The 11,874-nt window shown below is 40.6% G+C and overlaps 1 protein-coding gene across 4 annotated transcripts in view; it reads right to left on the minus strand.

Moving 5' to 3' along the window:
* ABLIM1 (actin binding LIM protein 1) overlaps positions 1-11,874 on the minus strand; it is a 176,931-nt gene that overhangs the window by 38,432 nt on the left and 126,625 nt on the right. For 2 of the 4 annotated variants that reach the window (XM_021709761.1, XM_021709762.1), the window contains 2 exons: positions 9,839-9,897; positions 7,277-7,360 (listed from right to left, as the gene is read on the minus strand). In XM_021709761.1, the coding sequence (XP_021565436.1) occupies positions 7,277-7,360; positions 9,839-9,897 (143 nt within the window). The remainder of the gene's footprint in view (positions 1-7,276; positions 7,361-9,838; positions 9,898-11,874) is intronic. The other 2 variants (XM_021709763.1, XM_021709764.1) reach the window with 1 other exon arrangement.

Consider the following 11,874-nt stretch of genomic DNA (forward strand, 5'->3'; position numbering starts at 1 on the left):
GAAGGTGGAGGCATACCAGGTTAACAGCTTCTGGTGCTCCACCCAAGACCTGCCACGCACAAGCACTTTCCTTCTCAAGTTATGCAAATCACAGGTGCATCTCAATCTGAGAAAATTGCACATCTGAGAATGTTGAAAAAGGATTCATATGACACTACCAAAAAAATAGTCCAATTTTCCTCTCCATTTCCTAACCAAAATATAGAAGTGACACAACCAAAATGCAGCCCTCCTTTACAAAGAGATGTCACCCCTTGAAAAAGTTGAACCAGTGTTCATCTCTATGGGATAATTATTAATTACAGGCAGTCCTTCAGCTTCAAATGGCCAGGATCTAACATCTACCAAAATGAAACCTCTTAAGTAGCAACCCAAGAATATTTACAACAGCTAATGTTTATTTCCCACTTACCATGCGACAGGCCTGTGCCAAGCAGCTCCCAGGTTTAATCTCATTTATCTTCCTAATAACCTATGAGGTAGGTTCTGTTATTAACCCTATTTTATAGATAAAAGTGTGAACACTTCAAGCCACATAGGTAGGAAAGAGACAGAGAGGATATGAACCCAAATACCTTAGGTCTAGAGCCCAAGCACTTAACCCCTGCACTAAAAGTTTGCCTGTAGTATAAGGTAAGCGTGACTATTTGCTTCCCATCAACATCGCTACAGGACAAATGGAGTGAGAGTAATACTGAGGTCAAGTAGCTGCAAAGAATGCCAGCTAGCTGAGAATATTTGTATCGTACCAGCTCTATGAGAACAAGGCAATGGCTCACTGTTGGGTGGGATGGGGAGGGCAGGGGAGGGTGTGCTACAGCAGAGCCAGATGTCTTTAGTTACTGGGATTGCTATGGCAAAGCCTGTTTCCATGAACAAGCATCCAGGACATTGTGTGAACAGCCCAAAGTGTACACTGGAGCTCTGAGGTCTTTCATAAGCTACTCATCCCTTTTGTTGCCAAGTGTGGAGCAAGGATACTTTGTCTTTCCTGGAATGGTGCACCTGGGGATGGCTCTGAAGTGTTTCTGTGCTCTTGTACTCCATGTGCTGATAGGAATAGAATAGAAGAACAACATGAGTGCATGTAGGGAAGGGGAGTTTAAAGCTTTCCTCCAGGGATGAAGGGACAAAAAGGTCTCTTGGCTCAACTATTGGCCTATTTCAGTTCAGTTTCTCTCTGCCTTCCTTCTTGATTGAATTAGAGGATCCTGCTAGTTATGCAGACTTTCTCTGAAGCATTCATCTTGTTTGTTTGTAGTGTTAACATTGCTGAACTAAAGATTTTAAGAGTTATTAAGCAATCTGATTTCCTGTCAAGTTCCATTTGGTCTTTAAAGATTTTCAGGTTAGAATCACCTTCAATCTGTATATACCTGCCCCCAAAGTCTCTGAGTCCAAAATGTTTTAGATTTCTACAGGCAGACAGTTTTCAAAGTCAAGTGAACTGATCACCAAATTTGATAATCTGGCTCTTCTTGGAGGAGTCACTCTGCCACTTCCATCTGTGGACTATTTAGCATTACTTGAGAAATGTTCAAGGTGTTATCTGGGAGAGTCAGAAGGTACTTTTTTCCCCTTTTTATTTCATCTTTTGCTTTTGCTACATTCTGATCTTCCAACTTTACTGTAAAATTTACTTCTGCAGGCATCTTGTTTATGGTTGAGATGCACACTCGCTTGCCTATTTTCTTACAATGGCTCTTTTTTGTTTTCCTGTCTATATTGAAATTATGGGATAAAACACAACTATGTACCACATAATACAATGGGGTTAAAAAGCTGACTTTGGCACCAGATAACTCAGTTCAAATCTGGACCCTACTAGTCGTGCGGTGATACACGAGTTTTTCTTTTAACTTCCTTGAGCTTCAACTTCTCCATTTATAGAATGGGGGCAGGGGGCAGGGCACGAGCAACAACTATTTCCTAGGGTTAAATGAGAGAATACATTTAAAGCTCCAAGCACCTTGCTGGGCACATGGCAAGTAGTCAACATGTTCCAGACATTCGGCATTAGACTGGATTTCTTAGGCAGTTAAGCTCAAATAACACTCAACAGCCCTGCTTCTGTTTTGCTCGTCATGATAGAATATTCCTTTCGAATGTAAGTTACATCGACTAGGCTACCCTAGCATTCTCTATAGCTACCACACTTGGATTCTTTCCTATCAGAACTCAAAGATGTAAAGTAATTTATCACACTATGTGAGGGCAGTACTCCCACCAGGAGCTGACAAATACCCTTCTCCTCCTTGAGAACTCTATGAAGTAATTCCGAATATTCTTAGAGACAATGACTTCCTGCCTGTGTCACAACTTTAGTAATTAATGCCCTTCCTGTGCTGATGACAAAGACTTTGCACAGGCCTGTCTGGTTTGTCAGGACAGTTCCTGGTTTGCCGCCTATTGAACTGTGCTTAAATGACACACACGGATCACGTTTTGCCACGGTCCCTAACGTCTCTCTAAGTGTATTTGCTCAAATGGCAGAGGTTAAGGGTCTCTGCTTATAAAGGTCATACAATTACTTTTAAATTATCTTTGGAGATTTAATTCTAAACACTTAGAATTTTACATTTCAATTCTAAACATCTAGAATTCTAAGCATGTTGAATTTCAACTTAACATCTTGTTTATTATTAAAATAAACCCATTTTATTCTTCCAGCTGTTACTTTTCTTTTCCTAATAAATCGAAACTTGCTCTTGTGGCTATGACATCTTCAAAAGGCACAGAGCTGTCCCCCAATGCAGCGGTACATACTCAGAATGAAACACAATCTCAACTTTGAAAGCACTAACCTAACATGCTGTCCCACTTTCAAATCCCTCTGATAATTTCTTCTTTGCCATTAACCCAACACTCTAGTATTACCTCGCTGAGCTGCAACAAAATTTTTATAGATAATTCACATTTCCACTGATGATCCTGACATGTGATTAGCTAACCTAACTTGCCTTTTCAACCCGTTGTGATATCCAGGGTAACGATAGTGACCCAGCAATTATGAACTGAATTCAATTACACAATGGGTGAGCTTACACAATGGGTGAGCAGCCTTGTTTCTGGAATTCTCTATGAGAGTTACGATAAACAAAATCACTCTCTTGTCTATGTGATAAAAGAAGACAATTTCAAATATTTATTCCCAAAGGTATGCCCACTTCTGTTCCACAGGGAAACAGCAAGGACTCATGATTAAGATGTTCAAAGCAGGTGTAATTTACTTACTTTCCTTTAACCACCTTTCCTTGCAGAAAAACCACCTTGAAAAATGCAGTTCTTTCTTTTGATGCCATCTTTGGCCAAAAAATAAGTAAATAAATAAAAGACAGAGGGGATTTGAGGAGGAATAAAGAAGGAAGGCAAGGTAGATATGGAAAGGATTATATATGGCAGTGATCTCTCAAAGTATTTTACCAGTAAGATAAGGCAAATAGTTTAAACCTTATTTTGGCAAAGGGAAGAAGGGAGCCCTTAGTAAGAACCTTCTAGTTCCCTGTGGCTGTCTTCCCTCAACCTCTCATGAAGAAGGGATCCATTTGCTCTACACTTATTTCCCCAGCACACTGGCATGTTTTCACTCTTGACTTCAACAAGGTTTTTTATTTTCCTCAAAAAAAAAAAAAAAAAAAAAAAGTTATAAAGAGAGGCCTCACCGGAAGACTGGCAGTTCATTTCAACAGGAGAAAGAAAAAATAGCTTTTAATCACTGATAAGTAACTAGATGCTTGAAAAAGCATATCCTTTTGTTTTCTTCATAAAATCTCTTATAAAAGCCCTCTAACTACCTTTAAGATGTTTCTCCCCTCATGCCTTGACATTGTCCATCTTTCCTACCCTTCAGAGGGTAAAGTCACAGAATGAAAATTAATTGAAGAGATTTTTTTATGTTTCCACTCCAGCTCTCACCAGTCTTCAAATATTAACCATGAAAAACACTTACCAGAGTGCTGCTTGTGGAGCAAGTAAAGCAACGGCCTTTTCCACTTATTTTCAATTATGGGCCACCATGTACAAGGGGGCCTTTGAAGGACAGTACCGGAAAGTACTCTGCAGTCCCTGCCCACCCCACCCCACCCCCATTCAGCAGGAGCAGGGATGCAACCACTACATTCATCTAATTTGCATTTATCCCAAGCCATGCTCTAAGGAGCGAGAAACTACAGGCAACTAGCAACCAGATCGGAACGATCTTATGAAAACCCATGGGACAACTACTGATATAAGGTGATTGACACCTTAGACTAAGGACTGCTGATGTTGACAGTACCTGCCTTGGGTTTTTGTTGAAGTTCACTAGACAAGGTGGTGATAAGAGCTGCAGAAGAAGGAATACTTTTAAAGTCTGCACATATTAAATGCCCACGGCTAAGTCAAGAAATGGTGAAATAAACTCCTTTGGATAAAAAAACTTGTGTTTGGAGAGAAAGCAGGAAGGTGCTGTGAGCACATATCCCTTCTCTGGAGACAACCTTTCCCTGATGTCCCAGTATAAATCTTAACACCCCTACATCTGACTGCCTGGTGAACTGTAAAGGGACACCAAGGAGGATAAGATGCCAGAAAAAAAGGAAAGCTAAAATAAAGCAGCATGTACTGTAGTGACATTAATAAAACAAAACCCAACAAGCAATATCACTTGTTTGTTCCAGACACACATAAAGCCTCTACTACTAGCTCCCTTTAAAAAACATACACATTGTATTTGCTTGGTGTATAATAGATTTGCAAGTATATCATTATAGAGGTGAATGTTAGTTTCAAAGAAAAAAATCTCATGCCCATTTTGTAGGTCAGTCAATTCATGCTTTAGCCTCCAAAGGTACAGCTGCGAAAAACACCTTTTTAGAATGAAAGCAAGTGACACACTCCAGAGTATTATAAACTTGGTCCTGGGAATACCATTCGTGCTTTGTCATTTGTATAATGAATTACACATGCTCAGAACTGAGTTTCACCTACAGACAAAATTTACTATTCACATAAAATTTTTTCACAAGTAAGTAAAACCAGAATATGTCTTCCTTAGGTAATTCTATTTTTTACTGTTTTCTTTTACCTGGAATTCAGGCAAAACAGAAAGACAGAGTGATTTTTCAATACAAATATAAATAATGAAATGACTTTCAGCTATAAATTTGACTTTCCTCCACAACAAAACCAGGACTTATTTCTAGGGCACAGAGTACTGAATGTCCCTGTAAGGAGTATAGTCAGCTTATCTAATAACAAAGGGTACCTAATTTTATGTGGTGGAAATGAGTTGCTGTGTAGAGGTCAAAGTACTTAAAAGATCCAAATATCTATGCCTTGAGAACCACACTGCTGGTTTCTTTAAAGGTTCTGATGAGCCATTCTTCAACTGCCAACTGGTGAAGAGAGACCTTGACAAACAACCTGCTTTTCTCTGCCAGGTCCCAAGCTGTTTACAACTTTCTGTGATGGAGCTCAAGTTGACTTCACTGATATTTACAGCTGGATAATGGGAATCAGATGTCCCTTTTGAACAACAGGATAGGAAGAGAGAGTATTAAAAAACAGATCTCTCTGTCTCTCTCAATGCTCTAAATCTCTTAAAACGTAAGGTTCTGGAGCAAACCAAAAAAAGTTCACACTTGATGATAGAACTTTTTTTTAAAGTCATGAAAATGCATCATGTGGTGATACCCTTAAGCTAACAAAATACAACACTATTTGTGTGAAGTTTATACTACTGTGAAAAAAAAAAGATTGAAAAAGTGACTCCTTGCCAAATGGAGGCACTAATTCTGAGGAGTACTCATTTGTAGTGGGGATAATCTTCGGCTGTTCCTCTGAATTCAGGACACTCTGCCAGCACAAGGCACCATGGCCTGGGGTCAGGGAACCCAAGAGAGCAGCTGTCTTGCTGTTCATGACCAGTGCCGCCTTGGGCATGTTGCTCCACGAGTCTGCCTTCATTGTATAGATGAAGGAACTGAGGGTGCTGCCTGTCAAAGGGTTCTTTCCACTCACAAACTTCATACTTCTGTCTTTCTCATCATTTAAAGAAAAAAGATAAAGTTTTAATAAAAATAGACAGAAACACAAACTCTTCTCATCTTCAGTGCAGTACAAAAAAAGGCATTGGCACGAATCCCAGACTAAAGTGTTGCGGTGCAATCCCGAGTTCTTAGCAGAGCTGCAGCATGGGTCTCATCTAGACTGAGATGGGATCGTAGGAAGTCATCTCTAGTTGAGCAGACAAAGGTTTTCACTGATTCTCAAGACCCCTAAAGAAGGTCAAGTCTGTGCGTGGAACATAATCTGCCCATCCTTTTCATCTGTTCATCTGGATACTCCGGGCAGGTGGTGCTGCTCTCTTCCTCACACTCCATCAGTGGCCCCCGTCAACCCGTAGCCAGTATTTAATGTTCTTCTGTCTTCCAAGGTTTTTCTCTCACCATTCCTTTGCAGTATAGTGGAAAGAATGTGAAAGATGGGCTCACAGAATACTGGGTTCCAATTCCAGCTGTTCCACTTACCGTTAGGGTAACTCTGGGGCAGTTACCTAATTAAAATGGATCTCAGTCTCCCCATCTGTAAAATGGGAATAAGACTCTCTACCTCATAGAAATTCTTAGAGAGAGCAAATAAGATGGTATGTAACTCCACCAACCTCCGCAGAGTAAGGTGTTCATGCTCAGTTACTTCACTAGTCCTTTCTTAAGCCAAAGCACTCCCTACCCAGGCGCTGCTTTTTCCAGATGCATGCTTCTACTGTCCTCTTCATCAGGCCCACCCGCCCTTTTCTCCTCACCTCCACATTGTCAAATTTCAGCCAGCATTCAAAATTCAATTCAAAGATGAATTCTCCCAGGAAAGTGACCTTTCCCTCACCTGACATTCCAAAGGTTGTGGTCTGTGCGATACGCATTCTGTGATCTGTTTCTGTGCCACCTTATCATTGTGTATCTGTCTTTTCTTCCCTATGAAGCTCAGTGATCTGCAGCTTGGCAGATGCTTGTTCAGTGAACAAACATGGCAACACAGGACCAAAAGACAGCTTCTCATGTGCTTGCTTTAATAAAGACAAAACTGTAGCCACTGCTTTGAATGAATACATCAATCTAAGAAGAAAACAGCCAGAGTGTGAGATGCACTCGTGTGGTGAGAGAAGCAGCTGCCGTCTGCAGGAGCCAGACTTGGGAAAAGCAGCCTGGGGTGGGGGGTGGGGGTGGGGAGTGGAGGTGAGGAAGCGACAGAAGCCCCCAGACAGTGACTCCGAGCTCCAGTTAGACACAGCGCCAACCTGCAGAGACAGAGACCGTCCTGTGCGTCGAATCAGACTTTTGGGATAAAAGAAATCGGATGAAGAATGATGAATGTTTGGTGGCTGCCATGAAACATGAGAAAAGAGAAGAATAAATAAAGAAATATCCTCAATTCAGAAACACTATTTAAAAAAAGGTCTTGGGGAAAATGAACTTTATAGTAAACTTCAAGTCGCATTCCTTTATTGATGTATATATATTTGGTCAATTTTGGGGCCCGAGTTCAAAAGTATATTAACTGGTCTTCCAGTTACAGCATATTTATCTAAGCTCCAACCCTCACCCCCAATTACTTTCTATTATTTTGGTTTAGACATTCTTATAATACATGAAGGGTAAGAAACCAGTGAAGCCAACTGAGAGACGTTCTTAAAAATCTGTTGTTATGAACACAAATATCAAAAATGTGGATAACTCAGGGGTGGCTGAAAGATTCTTAAAACATTTTCATTTTGCTATGGAAACTACACTAATGTAACACACAGTGAAAGGCCTGGAAATCTTGGCTCAAGATTTGTTATCCGTAGTCACACCCTTAAGAGAGCACAAGATTTATTTCTCTATTTAAGACCTATTCCCCTTTAAGATCCACCCAGATCAGCATGCACCCCGACTCCGGGTACATCAGAGCCTCTTTCCCGCTGAGGTGCATGCTCTTCCTCACTACTGGGCTTTCCAAAGACAGGGATCCAGAGTGCTGACCTGACCTCCCAAGTCGAAAGTGCTGGGTTTAGAAGAACTTTGGAATTCTCTGGAAAGCTTACTTAAGGAAGAAAACAATAGCTTCTCTTGGCCAGAATAAGTGGAAGTATTTCACTAGTTGTTTTCATAAGCTTATCCAGAGAGTTTTCCTTATAGAGAAAAGATACACATCCCACTCAGTCTGGCCTCATTAGCAGTCCTCTCTTTGTCTCCCAAAAGACTTCACCAGGGATGAAGTAAAAATGATTATTCAAAAGCCTAAAAGCAATACTATAGAGATAGTGCAAACCACCAACTACTTGGGTGGTTTCTGGGCAGCATCCCCAAGCTACGTTGTGAATTTTATATTCTTACAATAAAAGTGGCAATAAGAACTATCTTTAATAATCTCATATTTTATAAGAATAACCCATTTCCAAAGCATCCATGGTTCTTCAAAAATCCCAGAGTCTAGCCCCCAGAACTGGGTGACTATTCTAGTATGTGCTGGTCTGGCTGATGAACTTCAGAAGCAAGTACTTGTCAGAAACAGAGCAGAACCATCATAATATTGGTAAACAAATCCCTCTCCAGCTGTTATTATCTCTATTCAATTATTTTAAGAAAAAGGATTTTGTTTCTTCCCTTAAAGTATATTCATAATAATCATGAATTCCAAGAGAGCTGTTTTTGTTCAGGGTCACAGGAAGGGACAAGTTTCTAAAATATCTACGTGGTATAATGGATGCCAGTTGGGGGGAGACAAAGGTTCCTGTGCATCCATGTGTTTTATTGAAGAGCACGAAGGAAAGGCACTAGAAAACAGGAGCTGCAGTTCCTGAGGTATCAAGCAAAGGGATCTAGAGAAAGTCAGAGCAAATGGGTCTCACTGATCATCATTTCTCTGAAGCCAAGTCATCCCTTCACAAGTCACACATTGGTGACCAGTTCCCATCGATGATTTCTACCGCACTCCTAGTGTCTGCTCAAGGCAGATCAGGAAGAAATCACACTACGCACTAGAGTCTGGCCCCCAAAACAAATCCAGGCCGTTCTTTTCTCTGAGACATCAAGAAGAGTGAAATCATACTCCAGTTTTTATATGGGTATCTCTAAGTCAGGTAACCTGAGGGATTGGAATTCATTCAGTCTGATTATCACACTGGAAGATAACTCATAGCCCAGATCCAAAACTGAAGGCATCTGAACAGGATAGAGATTATGGCCATGATCTTACGACTGTGTATAGCTTTTGGCTTCTGAAGCAGATACAATATTTGGAGGTGTTCTGAGAATTGACTAATTTACATGTCTGGGCTCATCATTATCTTCCCCAAAGGTTTTATCTGACAAACCATCAGCTTTTGGGGCTGGAGGCTACTCTGGTGAATTTGGATTTGAGTGGTCAGTAAAATGTACCCAAGAGCTAAGTAACAAATGCAGAGCTTGAGTTGGAGTGATGCAGCAGGAATGAAGTACAAAAAGTCTGGTGAGAAGGTCACCAGATGTTGTACCTAGAGCTTGACGAATCATTTTCGTCCCATCTGCATGGTTTGACTTTTCCCTTGAATGCTTTCCTAAGAAGCTGACTAGTGAGGCAAGGCTTACTTTGTCCAACACAAGCCATTTGGGAAAAAACAAACAAACAAACAGAAGAAAACAAAACAAAGCAAAACAAAACACAGCAATAAATTACAGGCAAGAAGGAAACCCTTCCTCAGTCACATGGCCTTTAAACTTGGTTTGCTAGAGGGGGAAGACATCTGTAAAACGTAATTTCACCCAAATTTCAGCCCCAAGAATGAGTGGCCATGTAGAGTATACAAATGCACCTGGCATCATGTTCTAATTGTCCTTACCCGTAGCTTGTCCTCTGCTTTAGTGGATTGCTTACAGTCGGGATGCCAAACGGTGGAACCTGGAGAGACACAATGTACCACTGAGAATCACGGAAATGAACAGATGCAAAGTCCTATTAGTCAGAACTTCTGAGAATGGCTCCTATCCCTCTTTTCCCATCATAAGAAGGTGTTAGAGAACCATGCCCAAGAAAATTATGATACAGAAATCACAAAACTCCAAACTCTAGATGAGTGTTTCTTACCTAGCCTGCACTTGTTTGATCAAGGTCATAATTCTAGGTCACAGAGACCACTAACTGGGTACAAGAGTCTTTTGATGCAAGAAATATTTAGTTTTAAATTAGATCTTGATGCAGAAAAAGCTTTTGATAAAATCCAGCACCCCTTCTTGATAAAAACCCTTGAGAATCTAGGCATATGGGGAACATACCTCAAAATAGTAAAAACCATCTACGAGAAACCCACAGCGAGCATACTCCTAAATGGACAAAAGTTAGAACCATTTCCCCTGAAAACTGGAACAAGACAAGGATGCCCACTCTCACCCCTCCTGTTCAACATAGTATTGGAAGTCCTGGCGCGAGCAATCAGAGAAGAGAAGGCAATCAGGGGTATCCAAATAGGAAAAGAGGAAGTCAAGTTATCTCTCTTTGCAGATGACATGATTGTATACCTTGAAAACCCGAGAGAATCTGTCAAAAACCTCCTTACACTGATAAAGACCTTTGGCAAAGTCTCAGGATACAAAATAAATGTACAAAAGACAATCGCATTTCTCTACACCAATAATAAACAAACAGAAACCCAAATAAAAAACACAATTCCATTCACAATAGCCACAAAAAAATTGAAATACCTTGGCATCTTCCTAACCAGAGACGTGAAAGACCTTTACAAGGAAAACTACAAAACACTGCTCAAAGAAATCAAAGTTGACACAAACAAATGGAAAAATATCCCATGCTCATGGATCGGAAGAATCAACATTGTGAAGATGTCCATCTTACCTAAGGCAATCTACAAATTCAATGCAATACCCATCAAATTACCAACAACATTCTTCTCAGACCTAGAAAAAACAATGCAGGAATTCATATGGAAACACAAACGTTTAAGAATAGCCAGAACAATCCTCAGCAAAAAAAACAAAGCAGGTGGTATCACACTACCAGACTTCAAACTTTACTATAAGGCTACAATCATCAAAACAGCTTGGTATTGGTATAGGAACAGGCATATAGATCAATGGAATAGAATTGAGATCCCAGAAGCAAAACCTCAATTTCTCAACCAACTCATCTTTGACAAAGCCTCCACCACCTACCACTGGGGAGAGGAGAACCTATTCAGTAAATGGTGCTGGGAAAACTGGCTGACCACATGCAGAAGATTGAAACAGGACCCCTATCTATCCCCATGCACAAAGGTTAATTCCAAATGGATCAGAGACCTAAATGTAAAACCTCAAACCATAAGAACCTTAGAAAATGAAGGAAAAACCCTCATGGAAATCGGAACTGGCATCCAATTCCTGAACAAAACCCAAAACCCACAGCTCATAAGAGAGAAGATAGACAAGTGGGACCTCATTAAACTGACAAGCTTCTGCAAAGCCAAAGAAACCATCAAGAGAGCAGGGAGACAGCCTACAGACTGGGAAAAAGTATTTGCCAACTCCAAGTCCAACAAAGGCTTAACATCCTGGATCTACAAGGAACTCAAACATGCTGAAAAGAAAAAAACAAACAACCCCATTATAAAATGGGCAAAAGATATGAACAGACACTTCATAAAGGAAGACATGCGAGCAGCCAACAAACACATGAAGAAATGTTCAACCTCACTAATCATTAGGGAGATGCAAATCAAAACCACACTGAGATACCACCTAACCCCAGTCAGAATGGCAATCATCAACAACTCAAAAATAACAGCTGCTGGAGAGGGTGTGGTGAAAAGGGAACACTTCTACACTGTTGGTGGGAGTGTAAACTAGTGCAACCTCTGTGGAAAGCAGTGTGGCGATTCTTAAA

This window comes from Carlito syrichta, unplaced genomic scaffold (genome assembly GCF_000164805.1).
Source record: "Carlito syrichta isolate Samal-C Ts95f unplaced genomic scaffold, Tarsius_syrichta-2.0.1 Scaffold281088, whole genome shotgun sequence".
Classification (NCBI taxonomy): Eukaryota; Metazoa; Chordata; class Mammalia; order Primates; family Tarsiidae; genus Carlito; species Carlito syrichta.